We start from the raw sequence: 21,858 nt of genomic DNA on the forward strand, positions 1-21,858 counted from the left end.
AATTCCAAAGGTGGAGATAGATACATGCCAAAGAAGTATTCTAAAAGAAGGATGAGGCAACTGTGGCTGGCAAGGGAAGTGAAAAACAGCATACAAGCAAAAGAGAAGGCATACGATATGGTAAAAAATAGTGGGAAGTTAGAGATTGGGATGCTCATAAAAACCACCAGGTGGCAACTAAAAAAGCCATAAGGAGAAAAAGATGAACCATGAAGGTAAGCTGGCCAATAACATAAAAGAGGATACCAAAAGTTTTTTCACATGTATGAAGAGTAAAAGAAAGGCAAGAATGGAACACTTGAAAATGGTAGTAACAGGGGACAAAGAAATTGTGAACAAACTTTATAAATATTTTGCGTCAGTCTTCACTATGGAAGACACTGGCAGTATGCCAGAAATTCGGGAGTGTCAGGGGGCAGAAGTGAGTGTAGTTGCTATCACTAAGGAGAAGGTGCTCAGGAAGCTGAAAGGTCTGAAAGTAGTTAAGTCACCTGGACCAGATGGACTACAGCCCAGGGTTCTGGAAGATGTAGCTGAAAAGATTATGGAGGCATAAGTAGTGATCTTTCAAGAATCACTAGATTCCAGAATTGTTCCGGAGGACTGGAAAATTATAAATGTCATTCATTCTTCAGGAAGCGAGGGAGGCAAAAGACAGGAAATGATGGGCCAGTTAGCCTAACTTAAGTAGTTGGGAAGATGTTGGAGTCTATTATTAAGGATGAGGTTTCAGGGTACTTGGAGGCATATAATAAAAAAGGCCATAGTCAGCATGGTTTCCTTAAGGGGAAATCTTGCCTGACAAATCTGCTGGAATTCTCTGAGGAAATAGCAAACAGGATAGACAAAGAAGAGTCAATGGATGATGGTTACTTGGATTTTCAGAAGGCCTTTGACAGGTGCTGCATGTTAGGCTGCTAAACAAGATGAAAAAACCATGGTATTACTGGAAAGAATGGATAGCAAATTGGCTGATTGACAGGAGGCAAAGAATGGGGAAAAAAGAAGCCTTTTCTGGTTGGCTGTCGGTGACTAGTGGTGTTCCACAGGGTCAGTATTGAGACCGTTTTGTTTCACAATTGATTTTGATTACAAAATTGATGGCTTTGTGTCCAAGTTTGTGGACAAAACAAAGATAGATGGAGGGACAGGAAATCTGCAGAAGGAGTTAGGCAATTTGAGAGAATGGGCAAAGAAGTGGCAGATGGAGTATAGTGTATAGTAATACACATTGGTAATAGGAATAAAGATGTAGCTTATTTTCAAAACGGAGAGAAAATTTTAAAAATCAGAGGTGTAAAGGGACTTGGGAGTCCTTGTGCAAGATTCCCTAAAGGTTAACTTGCAGGTTGAGTCATTGGTAAGGAATCAAAATGCAATGTAAATCCTGCAAATGGACTTCCAAGTCCTTTGCACCTCTGATTTCTGAATCTTCTCCCCGTTTAGAAAATAGTCTACACCTTTATTCCTTCTACGAAACTGCACGATCACACACTTCCCTATATCGTATTCCATCTGCCACTCTGCCCATTCTCCCAATCTGTCTAAGGCATTCTGCAGACTCCCTGCTTCCTCAACACTACCTGCCCCTTCACCTATCTTTGTATCATCCAGAAACTTGGCCACAAAGCCATCAATTCTGTCATCGAAATCACTGACCTACAGTTAATGTGAAAAGAAGCAGTCCCAACATCAAACTCTGTGGTACACCATTCGTCACCGGTAACCAAACATAAAATGCCACTTTTATTACCACTTTTTGCCTCCTGTCAGTCAACCAATCTTCAATCCATGCTCTTATACCATGCTGTAATACCACGGGCTCTTAGCTTGTTAAGCAGCCTCATGTGTGGTACCTTATCAAAGGGCTTCTGAAAATCCGAGAGAGCAACATCCACTGACTCTCTCATGGACTTACATGTCATAGAGGGAACTGGTCTCCAACTTCCATAACCTAATCGATATCTCTAACTTCCTACTTCCTACCTCCCTCCCCTTCCCCACCTTATACTGGCTTCTGCTCCCTTTCCTTTCTAGCCCTGCTGAAGGGTCTCAGCCTGAAATGTCAATTGTTTATTCCCCTCCACAGATGCTGCCTGACCTGCTGAGATCCTCCAGTGTTGTGTGTGCATTGCTCAAGATTTCCAGCATCTGCAGAATCTCTTGTGTATCTGTTCCTGTGCCGTTCTATGTTAAACAGTTGATCCACTCACCCGCTTTACTGGCCACTTCTTCGACGGTCAGGTTGTGATCATTGTGCCTGAGTCTGAAGGTCAGTGCTGGTCCGATGACACTGAGAACAAAAAGTAAAACCCTCTATGACAAGGAAGACCATTGTCTCTCTTGAAAGTCAACAGTGCAACCTCCCCAGTCTCGTTCCCTGTAACTCCCATGGAAAAGGATGCCTGTTCTAGTTGTCTGGTGCTGGGCACGATTGCCTGGAGTTTAATCCAAGCTGGAACGAGGCAATGGGATGTCAAATGTAAAGGGAATGTATACAGTTAATGCCACTAAGATCTTGGGATCCAAGTCTATGTCTCCATATCTCCTTGCCCTATAAGGAAGGTGGTAAAATTTTAAGATTATGATGTTCTCTATTTGTCACATGTATATTAAAAAAATACAGTGAAATGCATCGTTTTGCATCAATGACCGACGTAGTCCATGGATTGTGCTGGGGGCAGCCCACAGGTGTCACCATGCTTCTGGTACCAGTATAGCATGCCCACAACTGATTAACCCTAACCCGTACACCTTTCTTTGGAATGTGGGAGGAAACCGGAGCACCTGGCGGAAATCCACACGGTCACGGGGAAAACGTACAAACTCCTTACAGACAGGGGTAGGAATTGAAGCCCCATCACTAGAACTGTACACTAATCACTACACTACCATGCCACCCCTGAAGAAGGCATGCAGCACGCTTGTCTTCATTGCCCAAGACACTGAGTATCAGAGTCAGGAAGTTATGTTGCAGCTGCATAACAGCTTGGTTGGGCCACTCTTAGTTCCGCATGCCCCATACAGGAGGACGTGAAGGGTGAGGAAAAGATTCACTGGGACGCTGACTGGATTAGAGGGTACGAGCTATAACGAGAGGTTGGACAAACTTGTGTCATTTTCTCTAGAGCGTTGGAAGCTGAAAGAAGATTAGATGATTATGAAAGACATAGGCAGGATAGGCAGTCAGAGTCTTGCTCTTAGGCTAAGATGGGGCCAGTGAGATTTCAGTCAATTGTAAAACTGATGGAGAGGACAGAGAGGGGAATGGATAGGACCTGGAGGAACGTGTTGTGAATTTTAAAGTTTAAAAGATCAATTTTATTTGTCATATGTACATCGAAACAGACAGTGAAATGTGTGGTATTGTGATAACAACCACTAACTGTCCAAGGATATGTTAGATCGGCAGTTTCTCCCCCTGTCATCTCTGCAGCAGTGTCTGGGCACTTGCCTGATATTGATGAAATTCACAGTGGCAAGGTGAAGCCTTAGAGCCAGGGATTCCAGTAACTTGATCCCATCGGAGAGAGTCAGGGGCCTGTGCACAGAAAAGGGGGGTGGAATAGAAGGGAGGGAATCGGGGAGGGGAGCGAGCAGTGGGGGGGGGGGGAGAGGAAGTGGGGAGAGAGGGAATGGGGAAGAAGGGAGGGGAAAAGATGGGGAAGGGAATAAGGAAGGGCAAGAGGGGATGGTGGGGATGAGAGGGATGGAGGAGAGAGGGGAGGAAGAAGAGGGGGAGTCGGGTAGAGAGGTGAAAAGTAGTGTGGGAGATAATGGGGTGGGGGAGGAGAGTGATTGAAGGGAGAAGGGAGAAAGTGGAGAGGGAGTGGGGAGAAAGGGGGGAATGGGGATGGCAGGGGAGAGGTACAGGTGAGGGGGTGGGGGATGGAGGAGAGAGATACAGAAAACAGGAGAAGAGATGGGAGAGGGGAGAGAGGAGAGGGGGCAAAAATGTGTCAGCATGAGCAGCAAGTTAATAGCAGGCATCTGCCACCATTACTGGGTAAAGAGGGTCTGGGTCACTTTGGTGAAATGTTAACTCATTTACATACTGGTCACAAATTCTCTCAAAATAAAATAAGGCTATTCAACCCGTCAACTGTAGTTGGCTCCCAGCGCAATTTCATTCCCTTACTTAGAACATGGAAATTTTTATTATCTCTAGTCTGAGTATGACTTTTTTTTCCCTTCGTCCTCTTGGTTTTTCCTTTGTTTACTCCTGGTTTCTGTAAACACTTACTAAAATGGATTAGCAATCAGTTTCAGGCCTCATTCTTGACTTCCAAAGGATTTTTGGGTCGTGGGTGCATCAGGATCCATAGGCACACAAACGTGTAGGAAATGGAAGGATATGGACATTGTGTAGTCAGAGGGGATTAGTTTTGATGCACATTTGATTACCAGTGTAAATTATACTCATGGTCACTTTATTACATCTCTACACCAGCTCGTTTCTGCAAGTATCTAATCAGCCAATCACGTGGCAGCAACTCAATGCATAAAAGCATGCAGACATGGTCAAGAGGTTCAGTTGTTCAGACCAAACGTCAGAATGGGGAATAGATGTGATCTGAGTGACTTTGACCGTGGAATGTTTGTTGGTGCCAGACGGGGTGGTTTGAATATCTCAGAAACTGCTGACCTGGGATTTTCACGCATCATAGTCTTTACAGGCTACAGAGAATGGTGTGAAAATCCAGTGAGCAGCAGTTCTGTGGGCAACAATGCCTTGTTAATGAGAGAACTCAGAGGAGAATGGCCAGACAGGCTCAAGCTGGCAGGAGGGCAACAGTAATTCAAATAACCACGCATTACAACAACAATGTACAGAAAAGCATCTCTAAACATTGAACTTTGAAGTGGATGGGCTACAGCAGCAGAAGACCATGAACATACACACAGTGGCCACTTCATTAGGTACAGGAGGTGACTAATAAGGTGGCCACTGAGTGCAGTTCAGCACAGCATTGTGGGCCGAAGGGCCTGTGCTGCATGCTCTATGTTCTATAGATCCACCCTACCAGCTCCCTGTGATGTCTTGGAAACCGCAACCCAAACACTTGAGGTGGAACCAGAACTTACTTCTTGTTGGTGACGATGTAGGCATACTCTTCCTTGTTGGGCGAGGCTGCAGTTGGAGGCCCCTCCGGTTGCAGAACCTCCCTGGATTTTGGAAAACCCTGGCGGGGCACATCCACCTCTTCTCGGGATAGTCCCAGCTCCACGGCTGCCGCCTGGACTCTCCGCCCACTCGCCTCCCTGGTCCGGCTGAAACCCCCTTCCTTACCGTCCTTCCAGGCACTGGCAAGGTTGAGAGGTGAGGCATCCAGGATCTGGGGTTCTAGCTCCTTCCTGCGCTGCCTGTGCCCATTCAACATGGAGGCCTGGAACAGCACACATAGATTTACACAGAAGCTGCAGAGAGCAGTGGACTCTACCCAATACATCCCTCCCCACCATCGGTGGTATCTCTAGGAGGTACTGCCTTAAGAAGGCAGCATATATCATCAAAGATCCCCACCATCTGGGCCACAACATCTTCTCACAACTACCATCAGGAAGGAGGTACAGAAGCATGAAGCCCCTCACCACCAGGTTCAAGAACAGTTGCTTCCCTTCAACCATTTGGTTCTTGAACCAACTAGCACAACCTTAATCATTACAGTTTAGCAAAACTATGTCCACTTTGATCACTTGTCACTAAAATTGATTTCTTGTAAAAATTGTGTATAATTTAGGTTTGATGTATGTTTTTCTTGTGAATGTTGTGTATCTGATGCTCTGTGCCTGTGATGCTGCTGGGAGTAAGTTTTTCATTGCACCCGTGCACAGGTGGACTTGTATATGTGACAACGTACTTGAATCAAGAGAAGGTGAGGGTTTCAAGTGACTGGAAAGAATAGAATTAATTAAGTGAACTGATTCTTGGGAATGTGATGGATGAAACTTGAATTTCCTGCTTCACCAGCACATCGGAAGGTGTGAAACACATAGAACATTGAACAGTATGCACAGTACAGGCCCTTTGCCCATGATGTTGTGCCGAACTTTTAACCTACTCTAAGATCGATCTAACACTCCTCTCTCACATAGCCCTCTATGTTTTTATAACATCTATGTGCCTATGTAAGAGTTTTTAAAAATGTCCCTATTGCATCTGTCTCTACCACGATCCTGGCAGCACGCTCCATACGCCCATCACTCTGTACAAAAAAACCTACCTCTGATTTCCCCCCCCCCTCCCCACCATACATTCCTCACACTACCTTAAAGTTATCAGGCAGGCAGCATCTATGGAAATAAATAAATAGTTGACATTTCGGGCAAAGGCCATTCATCAGGACTGATGAAGAGACTCAGCCTGAAATGTCGACTGTATTCTTTTCCATAGATGTTGCCTGAGTTCCTCCAGCAGCTTGTGTGTGTTACTTTGGATTTCCAGCATCTGCAGATTTCCTCATGTTTGTGACCTTAAAATTATGCCCTCTCATATTAACCATTTCCACCTTGGGAAAAGTTCTTTGGCTGTCCACTCATTCTTTATGCCTCATATCATGTTGTACACCTGTAGCAAATTAGCTCACATCTTCCTCTGTTCCAAAGAGAAAAGCCCTAACTCCCACAAACTTTACTCATAAGACATGCTCTCTAAACCAGGCAGCATCCCCGTAAGTCTCCTCAGCTGCCTCAGTTCCGCATCCTTCCTATAATGATGCAATAAAAATTGAACACAATACTCCACGTGTGGTCTAACCAGGGTTTTATAGATACATTATAGATATTTAAAAGATATCTGAGATAGGCACATGGGTGAAAGAAAAATGGAGGACTATGTGGGAGGGAAGGGTTAGATTGTTGTTGAAGTAGGTTAAAGGGTTGGCACAACATTGTGGGTTGAAGGGCCTGTACTGTATTGTTCTACACTCAGTGACCACTTTATTCTATACAGGAGGTGGCAACTGAATGTATGCTTGTGGCCTTAAACTGTTGTAACCCATCCCCCTTCAAGGTTCGACGTGTTGCACATTCTTCTGCACACCACTGTTGTAATGTGTGGTTATTTAAGTTACTGTTGCCTTCCTGTCAGCTTGAACCAGTCTGGCTATTCTCTTCTGACCTCTCTCATTAACACCAGATTTTTTTTTGTTTTTCACACCATTCTCTGTAAACTCTGGAGATTGTTGTATGTGAAAATCCCAGATTAGCAGTTTTTGAGGTGCTCAAACTATCCCATCTGGCACTAACAATTATTCCTCAGTGAAAATCACTTAGATCACATTTCTTCCCCATTCTGATGTTTGGTCTGAACCCACTGAATCTCCTGACCATGTCTGCATGCTTTTATGTAATACTGCCAAATAATTGACTGATTAGATATTTGCATTAACGATCAGGTGTACAGGTGTACCTAATAAAGTGGCCGCTGAGTGTAATTCCCACGTAGATAGTTCAGGATCGAGCCTGGGTCTCTGGCGTTGTAAAGCAGTGGCTCCACCTGCAGTGCCACTGTGCTGAGCTGGAATAATGGGGGGATTTTTTTCTAGGACAGATTCCAGCAATGAATGGAACTCATTGGCTTTCAGAAAGGGAGTTTGTTGTTCCTTTTTTGGGATGGGGGAGGTTCGAGTTTGCCACGGCTTTTCCTGTCCCGACAACCCTTGAGAAGGTGTCAGCCAGCCAAATGGGCCATTCCAGATGGTTGTCAGGTTCCTGGGTCTGAGCAAGGTCTGGAGATTCTCTCTGGTGACAGGCATCAGTGACCCAAGACCATAAGATGATAAGAGAGAGGAGTAGTTGGGCCATTCAGCTCATCAAGTCTGTTCCACTATTCCATCATGGCTGAGTTATTATCCCTCTCAAACCCATTTTCTGCCTTAGCCCAATAACCTTTGACATCCCTACTAATCAAGAACCATCAACATTCACTTTAAATATACCCAGTGACTTGACCTCCACAGCATCTGTGGCAATGAATTCTACAGAGTCACCGCCCTCTGGCTAAAGAAATTCCTCCTCATCTCTATTCTGAAGGGCCATACTTTTATCAGGAAGCTGTGTCCTCTGGTTCTGGACTTTTTACTGGCCACTGAAAAGGCTTTTCCATCAACAACAAGACCAGCTTTTACTTTTAAACAATTCCAGATTTTTAATGAACTGAATTGATTGCCACGGGGCGATTTGATTTCTGCATTACTAGCTCCAGTAATGATGGTGTACTCCCTTCTTGCCACGACCATCAGGAAGGAGCTACAGTAGCTTGAAAACCCACACTTAACGATTCAGAAACCATTTCTTCTCTTCTATTATCAGATTTCCGAACAGTCTATAAACCCATAAATACTGCCTCATTATTCCTTATTTTTGCACTTTTTATTTAATTTTATAATATATAGTAATTTTGCATCTTTGCACTGTATTGCTGTCACTAAGCAACAGATTTCACGTCACATAAATCAGTGATACTTCCAAGAGGACAACAACCTTGTCAGAGGATTGCTGGCCTCAATGACCCGGAGAGCTATGTTGGCCGGAGTCAGGACTTTATGCCTTGGCACTTGTTAGGGTCAAACATGCCAAGCAGGTCAAAGGGTAGAGGTCAGACTAAGAGTGGTCCACCAATCCTCCAGGTTTGGAGATTCAGCTCAGGCTGCCTCCAGTATATCCCTGGACTGTGTGGTGTTGACGCAAACAATGCATTTCATTGTATGATTCAATCTACATGTGACAAATAAAGCTAATCTTCTCGTTCTGATGAAGGGTGTTGACCTAAAACATCGACTGTTTGTTATGGTCGGGTCCGAAGTCCTCATTCTGGTTCTTGATCCAGTCCGCAGACTCTAGACTCCGGGTCCTTCGACCGTCCCTCGTTTTGCCTTGAACTCAAATAGTCACACCTGAGGATCATCTTAGCTTGGCTGGGCTCAAGGAGGCGCACCTGATGCCTATCGGTTGACTGTGAATATAAGGGGCTCTGGGATTGAGTATAGTTGGGGTGTTGTCCTGTCTGTCTTGGCTTGGAGTACCACCGTTAACGATGAGTTCTGTGAGTGAGTTATGCACTGGGCTGCTCCTTAGCTTGCCCGAGTCTTCCTGCTGCAGTGAGTCTTGAAGTCACCCCGCACCGAGCTCCCTTCCTACCCCCTGCCTCCGTCGAGTAAGCCAGGCCAGATTCCTGTTGCCCGGCGGAGGGCTCTGTCCCTTCCCCTCCCTTGCCTCTGTCAGGTAAGCCAGGCCAGATTGCCATTGCCTGGCGGAGGACTCTGCCCCTTCCTATCCCTCGCCTCTGACGGGTTGTGCCCCGTGATCTGCTCAGGCCCCTGTGTCCTGCCTGAGAGGTCCGGGCCCTGCCCAGGAGTTCCGCGGCCCACCCTGGGGGCTATCCTCCCAGCATTCTTAGTCCCAAGAACCCATCCTCTAGCCAAGCCTCAAGACCTCAGCCTCAAGAAAGCCTCAAGACCCCAGCCTCCAGCCAAGCCTCGAGACCCCAGCCTCCAGCCAAGCCTCGAGACCACCTTGGACCCCAAGATCTCTCTGAGCTCCAAGGTCATCTCTGAACTCCACAGTCTCCATGAACGCCATGGTCTCCACACCTTGTCCTATCCTTTAGCTTGTCCCATCCTGCCCCCAGTACTTCAGTGCCTGCGTCCTGCATTTGGGTCCAGTCTCACGTCCCCTTATGACACTGTTTATTCCTCTCCATAGATGCTGCCTGACCTGATGAGTTCCTCTGGCCTTTGGTGTGCGTTTATCTGGACTTCCAGCATCTGAAAAATCTCTTATTTTCATTTTCTTACCTTTAACTAGCTAACCACAATTTCAAGGTCATATATCCTGACAGCCACAGCGCTCTCTCCACAAGTCAATGATGAAATTCACTGTCTGCTTCTAACACTAGAGCAGAACTTGGCCAAAGGGAGCAGGGTGTCTAATCAGGACCTCAAACTGGCACAGAATTGGCAGTAAGGAAAGCAGACACAAGAGAATCTGCAGGTGCTGGAAACCCAGAGTACCACTCAAAATGCTGGAGAAACTCAGCAGGTCAGGCAGCATCTACGGAGAGGAATAAACCGTCAACAGCCTTACAGCCCCCAGGACATATGACATTGAAATTGTGGCTAACCAGTTAAAGATAACTTTATAAATACATGAGATTCTGCAGATGCTGGAAATCCAAAGCAATGCACACACAATGCTGGAGGAACTCAGCAGATCAGGCAGCATCAGAAAAAAATAAATGCAATGTTAGCATTCATTTCAAGAGGCCTCAAACATAAGAGTAAGGCTGTACTGCAGAGGCTTTATAAGGTGGGGGTATGACAACATTTGGAATATTGTAAGCAATTTTCAGAGTGGAATTAAGCCCCCCACCCACCTCCCAATCCCAAGTGAGCTCCATGAAAGGAGCAAAAGGTGTGAGAAGCCAGCATTTTGTGTTTGTACTCACAGATGGTGGGCCTTACCTTTTTCTGAAGTAGGCGGTCCAAATCCACCGCTGCTGCAGGGAAAAACAACGAGACGTTATTCCTCAACAGCTCAGAGCATGAAAACAGAGAACATTCTACAGGTTAATGGAGTCACAGATCAATACAGCACAGATACAGGCCCTTCGGCCCAACCACTCCATGCTGACCACAGTGTACAGCCAGCTAGTTTCAATTTCCTGCATTTAGCCCATATCCCTCTAAACACCTAAACAACACTTAGCACCAGTTGTGCTTCTTAAATAGCACTGTTGTACTCACCTCACCCACTCCCTCTAGCAGCTCATTCCATATACCTGTCACCCCCCGTGAAAGAGTTATCCCTCAGAGCCTTTTAAATCTCTCCCTTCTCACTGTAAACCTATGGCCCCCTAGTTCTGAACTCCCCTACCCTGGAGAAAGATGTTGATACTCACCTTATCCATGCCTCTCATAATTTTAAACTCTTGCATAAGGTCACCCCTCATTCTCCTAGGTATGTTCCAAGGAATAAAGACCTAGCCTGACCAACCCCTCTCTATAACTCAGGCTCTCAGGTCCTGGCAACATTCACGTAACTTTTGTTAATTGTTTTTTTTAATTTATTTATAGGTACAGCACAGTAAAAGGCCCTTCCTGCCCAACAAGCCCATGTCACCCAATTACACCCATGATACCAATACTAACGCCTTTGGAACGTGGAAGGAAACTGGAGCACCCGGATGAAACACACGTGGTCACTGGAAGAACATACAGCCAGACCACTGACACTGTAATAGTGTTACACTAATCATTACATTACTGTGACACCCCATGAGTGCAAAATTCCCTGCACTCTTTCCAGTTTAGTTATGGTCATCTCCTGCAGGTTGTACAAAGGGCTTTATGGCCAATTGAGTGACTTTAGGAATCAGAATATGTTCCATCCCTGACTCATCCATTGTAGGATCTCTCTAGCTCCATCTCAGGAGATAAGCTAGCTACAGATATCCACTAAAACCAACAGACTCCAACAGAGTTCCTGACAATAGCTCCCCCCACCCTGCCTCTTGTCATGGCTGTGTTCAATTCTCCATCTCCATTGCATTTACTCCACTCTGCAGAGAGCATTCTGACTGGCTGCATCACCGTCTGGTACGGAGGGGCTGCCACACAGGGTCGGAAAAAGACGCAGAGGGCTGCAAACTCAGCCAGCTCTGTCACGGACACTAGCCTCCCTGACATCAAGGACACCTTCAAAAGGTGGTGCCTGAAAAAGGCAGCATCAATCATTAAGGACCCTCACCATCAAAGGGTCTTCTCATTGCTACCATCAGGGAGGAGGTACAGGAACCTGAAGGTGCACACTCAATGTTTTAGGAACAGCTTCTTCCCCTCCACTATCAGATTTCTGAATGGTCCATGAACCCATGATACCTACGTCACCTTTGTGCTCTCTTTTTGCATTACTTATTTATTTCTTATTGTAACCTATAGCTTTTTTTAATGTCTTGCAATGTACTGCTGCCACAAAGCAGCAAGCTTCACGACATAAAGTATGTCAGTGTTAAACCTGATTCTGAGTGTCGATAAGTATTTGTGGGACAACACGGACAGAAGAATAGACGAGTACAGCACAAGAACAGGCCCTTCAGCTCATAATGTCTGTGCCGAACCCAATGCCAAATTAAACTAAATCTCTCTGCCTGCACGTGATCCATATCCCTCCAATTCCTGTATACTTACATGTCTAACCAAAAGCCTCTATCGCATTCGCTTCCGCCTCTACTCCTGGCCGTCCATCCCAGGCCCCCACAACTCTGCATAAGAAAAAGCTTGCACCACACACCTCCATTAAACATTCCCTCTCTCACCCTAAATCCATGCCCTCTGGTACTTACTGTTTTACCATGGGAAAATGATTCTGACTGTTCACCCTTCATATGCCTCTCTTCATTTTTTTTATTTTTTAAAAAATTTTTTTATTAGTTTTTCAAAACATTTTACAAAATTAAAAACCCCAAATCCCAATGAGGAGCATTAATACAGTGCAAGATTAAGCATACAATAACAATATGCTACAAAGGAAGAGAATTTAACAAAAAAGCACCTAAATTAAAGACAAGTGAGCTTAGTGTCCTCCCCAAGCCCCACAACACAAGAAAAAAACAACTCCAGACCAACCACCACACAATATAAAGAGTATAGGTCTGGACAGTCAAACTCCCAGACTGTGAATACACTTAGCAACAGAGGATAATAATGCCTACTACCAGAAAAAAAAAGGGAGCTGAAAGCAAGGGACCGAAAAGAAGAAAAAAAAGGAAAAAAACCCTAGTCAAGAGGAAGGTTATGAAAGTACTCGATAAAAGGTCCCCAGACCTTATGGAACTTTAGATCTGAATTAAGAACTGAATAATGAATTTTTTCGAGGTCCAAGCAGGCCATAATGTCGTTAAGCCATTGCGCATGAGTGGGCGGGGCAACATCTCTCCATCTAAGGAGGATCAAGCGTCTCGCCAGGAGAGAGGCAAAGAATAGTATTCAGCATTTGGTCGGAGCCAGACATAAATCTGTCTCGCCCCAAAAACTGAACAGAGCAATTAAGGGGTTAGGTTCTAGGTGCTGATTCAGAATACCCGATAATGTAGTGAAGACATCTTTCCAGAATTTCTCCAAGCTAGGACAGAACCAGTACATGTGGATGAGAGAGGCCACGCCCCTCTTGCATTTATCACAGAGTGGACTAATGCCAGGGTAGAATCGAGATAGTTTAGATTTAGACATATGGGCTCTATGAACAATCTTAAACTGTAAAAGGCAATGGCGAGCACAAAGGGAGGTTGAGTTAACCGATTTGAGAACTGAGTCCCAGCTCTCCTCGGATAAGGAGATATTTAAATCCTGCTCCCAGGCCATTTTAATTTTATCCACAGGGGCCCGTCGTAAGGCTGCTAGTTTATCTCGGATAATTGATATTAAAACTTTACCTAGTGGATTAATGGAAAGAAATAGGTCCATAGCATTTTTCGCAGGCATTTCAGGAAAGTTAGGAATTAAAGGAGCAGTAAAGTGTCGGATTTGGAGGTATCTGAAAAAGTGAGCGTTAGGCAGATTGAACTTAACGGAGAGCTGCTGAAAAGAAGCGAAGCGATTATCAATAAAGAGATCTTCAAAATGTCTAATGCACCTCTCTTCATTTTATAAACTTCTATCAGGTCGCCCTTCAGCCTCTCCTGCTCCAGAGAAAACAGCCCATGTTTGTCCAGCCTCTCCTTATGGCTCATACCCTCTGATCCAGGTGGTTCCTGATAACACAAGGAGGACTACAGATGCTGGAAACCTGGAGCAACACCCAGTCCTGATGAAGGGTCTTGACTCGGAACATCTACTGTCTTCATCTCTCTGTGGATGCTGCCTGACCTGCTGAGTTCTTTTAGCACTTTGTGTGCATTGTTCTAGATTTCCAGCTCTTTACTGAAGTGTAGTGAGTCCATGGAGGGATAGCTGATTACTGTAACGTGCTGAGCTGAGTTCACAACTCTCTGCACTTTCTTGTGGTCACAGGCAGAGTAGTTACCACACTAAGCCATGATGCATTCAGATAGGATGCTTTCTGCAGTGCATCGATGGAAATTGGTAATGGTCATCAGGGACATGCTGTAATTGCTTAGAGCCCCCAGTAGAGGCACTGGCGAGCATTCTTGTCTGTGGAGTCAACATGGTTGGACCAGGACCATGGCTGATTTATCATCCCTCTCAACCCCATTCTCCTGCCTTCTCCTTGTAACCTTTGATACCCTTACTAATCAAATACCTGTCAACCTCTGCTTTAAATATACCCAATGACAGCCCCCAATGTACTACACAGGTTCACCAAGCCCTTTCATGTGATGAATTCCCCTTCATCTGTGTTGAAAAGGCACATCCTTGCACACATCTCCTGCCTGGGATTGAAATCCCACTTCAAACTGAGTCGCTACCCCTTTCTCCCTATACCAGTTTTCTTGCCTCCCTGCTCTCAGTCCTGATGGGGGGGGGGAGGGGTTCAACCTGAAACATCGATAACTGCTTTCCTCCCACAGACGCTGTTCCACCCACTGAGTTCCCCTAGCAGGTTGTTTAAATGTTCATGAACCGTTCAGAAATCTGACAACGGAGGGGAAGAAGCTGACTCTGAATCACAGAGTGTGGATCCTGTACCTCCCTCCCCAATGGAAGCAACGAGAAGAGGCCACGTTCTGGGTGGTGAGGGTCTTTTGTGATGGACGCCACCGTGCTCAGGAAGGCCAATCGGTCGGTATGGATGGATTGGACTGGGCAGCCTTTTCTGTGGTGGAGCACGAAAGTGAATCGGATGCCCGGAGCCTGGAGCCAGGACCCCATCCTGGAGTTAGCGGACTGTCCATGTGTGTACGTGGGAGGAACAGGGCTTGTTTAGTTGTTGTTGTTCTGTTGCTTGTTGTGGTCTTGTTGTTTTGTTCTGAGCATTGTGGGAATGCTGTGTTGGCACCGGAATGTGTGACAATGCCTGCCGGCTGCTCCCTGCACGTCCCTAGGTTGTGTTGATTGTTAACGCAAACAAGGTATTTCATTTAATGTTTTGATGTACAAGAGATAAATAAACTTGAATCCTTAGACTAACACAAACAATGCATTCACTGTACAGGTAATGGCCACCACAGCAGTGTAGCAGTTAGTACAACACTTACAGCTCGGGGTGGTCAACAGTTCAGAGTTCTGCAGGAGTTTCTGTATGATCTCCTCCATGGAATGAATGGGTTTTCCCGGAGTGCTCTGGTGTCCTCCCACTGTACAAAGACGTACCAGGTAGGATAATTGGTCATTGTAAATTGTCCTGTCATTAGGTTAGGGTTAATCGGGGTTGTGGGGGTGCTGGGGGCAGCATGGCACAAAGTGCCAGAAGGTCTCCTCCATGCTGTATCGTCAAATAAATAAATAATATCAGAATCTTCCAACAGCCAAAGGGAACCAAGGGAGATCCCTAAGAGACTAGCACTCAAAGGCTGATGCAAAGTTTGTGGGACTGATTCAGGAAGTATTCCTCCCATTCAAACTGAGAACAGGTGTAGGGTTGTTGGCTCCGATGGACTGAGTCACCAGGAGTAATTTTGTCACAAACTTTCTCTCTCTCTCTGCGACAGCAATAACCACATACGCACTTCACAGAAGTGTAAACAGTGTGCCGAAGAGAATGGTACAAACCCACGCAGGTTTAATTTTAGTTCAGAGGTTGTGTGGGAGAAAGTGCAGAGTACGTCAGATGTGACTCAAGCAAGGAGGGTCTCACTGGAAGATCAGGGCATCAAACAATCAAACTGCACTGTTACAGCCGACCCACCCCCTGCAGTCAGGCAGTTCCCATGCTGTTGTCATCTGGGAAACATGGCAGACAAAGCTACACACAGGAAGACTCAAGATTCAAGTTTATTTATCAGATGTACATTGAAACCTGCTGTGAAATCTGCTACCAACCAACACAGGTGAGGATGTGCTGAGGGCAGCCTGCAAGGGTCACCACAAATTTCAGCACCAGTGTAGCACGCCCACAATGCTCGGCAGAACAACACAGAACACAGTAAGCAACAAAACAGCAACAGCAAAACAAGCCCTGTTCCTCCCTCCCACCATGAACCCACACAGTCATCTATCCCCAGTGGACCAGGATCTGAACTCAGACACACAGTTATTGCGCCTTCGACTGCCCCAGTAGGCTCTCAGAGATTTGCAGACCTGGGACTACGGCCAATAGGCCTCGAATTCCAGACTTCTGATTCGACCCTTGGGTGTCGATCCTCAGCAACAATCCCAGGACCTGCCAGTCACTGGACACTAGGCCTCGAACCCCGGTCTCACTGATTAACAAAGCCAGGGTCAGTGGAACTCGCTCCTCCCGGCCACACGGAACTCCGTCTCCGATGCGCATTTCACTGAATGTATTGACGTACAGGTAATAAACAAATCTGGATCTAAATCTCTAAATGACAAATAAAGTAACAACTCGCTGACCTTGGGGGAGGGGTCCACGCTACTCTGTCACTCTGACATCTGGCTGAGCGACCTGGTCTGGCCCACGTACGTCCCACATCCTGGTCACTGTCCTTCAAATATGGTGCGGACCCCAGCCTGTCCTCTAATCCCCCACATCCCTGTCCCTATCCTGACCCTTATCTGCATTCACTGTCCACAAACACTAAAAAACAACTAAAACTGAGCCACAACCTCAGTGGAGGTCACAACTCAGTGCCATCTTGACTAATCTTGACAAGAGCAAAGCAAGGAACAGAGGGTTATGTCCAGAGGTACTGCCATCTCCAGGAAATGAGGGTCAAAGCCAATCTCTTCATCAAAAGTGTAAAATCTCACACCAAATGCATTTATTTTACTTTTTATTTAGAGGTATAGATCCAGACTGAGATTTATTTATCACAAGTACATTCGAAACACACAGTGAAATATGTCATTTGTGCTGACAACCAACACAGCCAGAGGATGTGCTGGGGGCCGCCCACAAGTGTTGCCACACATTCCAACACCAACGTAGCACGCCCACAATGCTTGGCAGAACAAACAGCCCCTTCCTGCCCAACAAGCCTGTGCTGCCCAATTGCACCCAGGAGACCCATTAACCTACTAAACCTGCACGCCTTTAGGGATGTGGGAGGAAACCGGAGCACCTGGACAAAACCCACTAACTCATGGGGTGAACGTACAAGCTCCTAACAGACGGCGACAGGAATTGACCTCAGGTCATTAGAGCTGTAAAGCGTTACACTAACTGCGACGGTACCATCATTAACATTTCTAGTTTGTCATGTACTCAAACGATTTGCTCTCTTTTTGAACAGCTTTATTTTTTTTTCATACACATCCATTTCTTTTTGTAACTTATATTTTACGTATTACACTGCATTGCTGCCACAAAACAACACATTTCATGATGCAGGTGAGTGATAATAAACCTGATTCTGGCTCTGGATGTGGAAGTACAAAGCATGGTCAGTAAGTGTGCAGACAGTACGAAAATAGGTGATGTTGTAGATAGTGTAGAAGTTTTATGAGGAACTTGATCAGTGGGGTACACATGTGAGCGAAAGATTGGCAAATGGCTTTCAATCCAGATGAATATGAGGAATGCATTTAGGGAGATCACACCAGGGTAGGACTTATACAGTGAGTAGTAGGGCCCTGGGGAGTGTTGTGGAACAGAGGGACCCAGAGGTTCACTGGAAGTGACATCTCAGATTAGGCAGAGAAGACAGTGTTAAACACGTTGGCCTTCATCAGTCAGGGCACTAAGCACAGCAGCTGTGAATTACGTTGCCGTTACGTACAGTATACAAGATGTTCATAAAGAGGCACTTCGAGTATTGTGTGCAGCTTTGGTCACCGTGATAAGAAGGATGTCGATAAACTGGTAAGAGTGCAGAAAAGGTTTGCCAAGATGTTGACTAGACTTAGGGGCCTGAGTTACAAGGAGAGGTTATGTAGGCTAGGAACCAAGTTAATGTATGAGGAGCGTTTGATGGCTCTGGGCCTTACTCACTGGGGTTGAGAAGAATGAGGGGGTGTCTCAGTAAAATGTATCATATACAGGAAGGCCTATATTGAGTGGACATGACGAAGAAACTTCCTATAGTGGGGGAGTCTAGGATCAGAGGGCAAAGTCTCAAAATAGAAGGACATTCCTCTAGAACAGAGGTAAGGAAGGATTTCTTCACCAGGGGGTGGTGAATCTCCGAAATTCAGTGCCATAGACAGTTGTGGAGGCCAAATCATTCGGCATATTTAAAGCAGAGGTTGATAGGTTCCTAATTAGTGGGGGTGTCAAAGGTTATGGGTGGAAGACAGGTGAATGGAGTAGAGAGGGAAAATAAATCAGCCATGATTGAATGGTGGAGCAGACTCAGTGGGCTAAGTGATTACGGACTTTATCCCCTGGAACACAAGAGTATGAGGGATGACCAGATAAAGGTGTATTAGATCATGAACGGCGTGGAGAGGGGGGGGGGCTTGTTTTTGCTGCTGTTTGTATGTTGCTTGTTGTGGCCATGTCATGTTGGTGCCAGAATGTGTGGTGACACTTGTGGGCTGCCCCCCAGTACATCCCTAGGTTGCGTTGGTTGTTAATGGAATTAGCATTTCACTGTGTGCCTTCAAGTACATGTGATAAATAAATGTAATTCTGAATCTGTATTTCTAAATGAAAAACTTGAGTCCTGAATCCCTCCCCATCATCAGTAGTATCTACACAAGGTACTGTCTCACTAAGGCAACATCCATCATCAAAGACCCCCACCATCCAGGCCACGCTCTCTTCATACAGCCACCATCATACGGAAGCCTGAAGTCCCACACCTCCAAGTTCAAGAACAGCTACTTTCCTTCAACCAACCGGCTCAACCATAATCACTACTGTTTAGAGACACTCTGACCACTTTGCACTAAATCGGACAGTACAGGTATATATTTTTTTGTTTTAATGGTCTTCTTTCTTGTAAAATTGGAACATAAATTATACATAATTTACGTTTTCCTTGTAACCTGCTGATTATCTGATGCTCTGTGCCTGCGATGCTGGTGCAATAAGTTCTTCAGATGGCCTCGTGCATCTGACAATAAACTCGACTTTAATTTTAAGGCTCCTTCACACACTCCCGGGGTCAGACACACAATGAAACTCCCAGGTCAGACACAGAGTGAAGCTGCCGGTGAATCCCTTGGACCAGAGCTGCTGGGGTCCCCTTCATACCTGTCTCCTGGGGAGGGTGATATAACCTGCATGCCGACCCCATCAACTAATGGCCTGCAGGGAGTCCCTGGGGATTTTCCCTCCATCGTGGTAACTGTGGATAAGACTGGTGCGACGGTGGAGCGGGAAGATATGAGTGAGGTACCCGCTGCGCAGTGTGGGTTACAAGTGCAGCCACCTTATACAACACACGAGGAGGAAGATGGGGGATCTGTCTGCAGTGAGGGGTTGGAGGGAGACTCTTTTGATAGCGAGACAATGGACATCCTCACCCCTCCTGAGAAATCACCATTGATACCTGTGGAGGAGATCAGAGAGTTCATTCACTCCTCTGTGGGTGCAAAGCATCGGCCTAAACTAGCCTCGCTTCGCTGGCCTAGCATGCCGAGGCTGGTGAAGTCCCTGTGAGTCATTCTCAGACGGAAGGGGAAGGGGAAGAGGAATACTGTGTTGGGGAATGACAGACGGCAGCTGAAATCTTTCCTGGATGACCTGGTGAGGGACATCAGGGTGGAAAGCAGCCTCGCTCCTTCGGGAGATGGTGGGTCACAGGGTAGTGATGGTAGCAGTCGGGCCCGGAAAGCAAAGAATATTCTTGGTTTTCTTCTGGATAGTGCGGCTGAGGGCGCCACCGCTCTCAGCGGGAAGGGTACTGGTGCTGAGGCCTAGTGTGCTCCCGACATGAAACTTACCATAGTTAGTCTAAATGTAAACGGTAGCAGGGGCTCTCTCCGCAGATATAACAATCTCTCAGTCCTCAGGGATATGCGGTGAGTTTCCTGCAGGAAACCCATACCACCCCGGGGTACGAGTCCGCTTGGCTCCTGGAGTGGCAGGGCGGCGTCTACATGAGTCACCTTAGCTCCAACTCTAGCGGGGTGGCGATCTTGTTGGCCCCAACCTTTCGGCCAGAAATCGTAAGAGTCCAAGATGTTGTGCCCGGCCGTCTGCTCCACCTGGCTGTGCGCCTGGATGGAGTACCGCTGCATTTTATCAACGTGTATGCTCCGAGGCGCGGGGTGCTGCAGACGCGCCTATTCTGTCAGCTGTCCACCTTGCTGACCTGGGGACTGCGTCATCCTCGGGGGAGACTTCAACTGTACCCTCAAGGTGGAGGACCGCTCGGGCCTCTAACGCGACCCAGCATCGGCAAAAAAGTTAAAGGAGCTAGTCAGCTCCTTTGACTTGGTGGACAGCTGGCGGAATCTTCACCCCGACTCTAGCGCCTTCTCCGGAAGATCTAGAGAGGGGGTTCCCGGATAGACCGCCTGTATATCTCTCGGGCTTATATCTCCCGCGTGTCGGCGTCCTCCATGCGGCCGGTGTCGTGCTCGGATCATCACCTTGTGTGGATGGAATTTACCCCTCTGCACCCTTGGGTGGGATCTGGGTATTGGCACTTTAACAACCGGCTGCTGGAGGACAGCCGATTCCGAGATTTGTTCCAAGCGTTCTGGGCCACCTGGAGAGAGAGACGGAGAGAGTTCTGCTCCCTACGGCTGTGGTGGAGTACACTAGGGGGTTGACAAAGAGGCGGGGCTCTGAGATTGAGCGGCTTGAGAGAGCGTTGCTTGACCTAGAGTCCCGTTTTGGTCCGACCGCTGGAGGCCAACAGGTGTGGTAGGAATACCAGGAGAAGAAGGACGCACTAAGGAATCTGTAGCTTCAGCAGTCCCGAGGTGCATATGTGAGGTCGGGGATTCAAATGCTGCAAGATTCGGACCGCGGCTCACCCTTCTACTCGTTGGAGAAGTGGCGGGGAGCTCAAAAGCAGCTGGTGAAGCTACTGGCTGCTGATGGCTCCTCCATCACGGACCCCGACAAAATTATCAAAGAAGTCAGTACTTTCTATCGGTCCTTATTCTCACCAGATCCGTCAAATGCGGAGGCGTGCAATGAGGTCTGGGAAGATTTGCCGAAGGTTAGCCCAGAGGACGCATCGCGTCTGGACGCTCCACTGACTCGGGAGGAGCTGTCTACTGCCCTTCGGCAACTCCGGAGGGATAAGTCCCCTGGCTTAGATGGTCTGAGTGTGGAGTTTTATCAGGCTTTTTGGGATGTCCTGGGGGTTGATTACAGCCTTGTTCTAGGGGAGAGCCTAGTCACCGGGGAAATGCCCCTCTCATGGCGGAGAGCTGTTGTGGTCCTACTGCCCAAGAAGGGAGACCTCCGCCGGCTAAAGAACTGGTGCCCAGTCTCCCTCTTGTGCGCAGACTACAAGATCTTCGCCCGGGCAATGGCCAACCGTCTTGGTTCAGTACTGAGACGGGTGATCCATCCTGACCAATCTTACACGGTCCCGGGCCGCTCCATCCAGGACAATGTCCACCTAGTACGGGACCTGATCCACCTGCAACAGAAGACTGGGTCCCGGGCAGCGTTTCTTTCTCTTGACCAGAAGAAGGCGTTTGACCGGGTAGACCACAGTTTCCTGGTGGGCACTCTGCAGGCCTTTGGGCTCGGACCACACTTTGTAGCCCGAGTTCAGCTCCTATACTCTGACGCAGAGTCCCTTGTTAAGGTCAATGGATCACTGGCAGCGCCCATTCCCTTCAGGAGAGGAGTACATCGGGGTGCCCCATGTCTGGTCAATTGTATGCGACCTGTGTCGAGCCATTCCTGAGCCTTCTTCGGCGAAGGCCG

The 21,858-nt window shown here is 47.0% G+C and overlaps 1 protein-coding gene across 5 annotated transcripts in view; it reads right to left on the minus strand.

The window, feature by feature from the left end:
* ptprna (protein tyrosine phosphatase receptor type Na) overlaps nt 1-21,858 on the minus strand; it is a 229,234-nt gene that overhangs the window by 135,334 nt on the left and 72,042 nt on the right. For 3 of the 5 annotated variants that reach the window (XM_073046223.1, XM_073046220.1, XM_073046218.1), the window contains exons 7-10: nt 10,464-10,498; nt 5,086-5,387; nt 3,455-3,541; nt 2,214-2,293 (exon numbers count right to left, since the gene is read on the minus strand). In XM_073046223.1, the coding sequence (XP_072902324.1) occupies nt 2,214-2,293; nt 3,455-3,541; nt 5,086-5,387; nt 10,464-10,498 (504 nt within the window). The remainder of the gene's footprint in view (nt 1-2,213; nt 2,294-3,454; nt 3,542-5,085; nt 5,388-10,463; nt 10,499-21,858) is intronic. The other 2 variants (XM_073046219.1, XM_073046221.1) reach the window with 2 other exon arrangements.

Source organism: Hemitrygon akajei, chromosome 5 (assembly GCF_048418815.1).
Source record: "Hemitrygon akajei chromosome 5, sHemAka1.3, whole genome shotgun sequence".
NCBI classification, from domain to species: Eukaryota; Metazoa; Chordata; class Chondrichthyes; order Myliobatiformes; family Dasyatidae; genus Hemitrygon; species Hemitrygon akajei.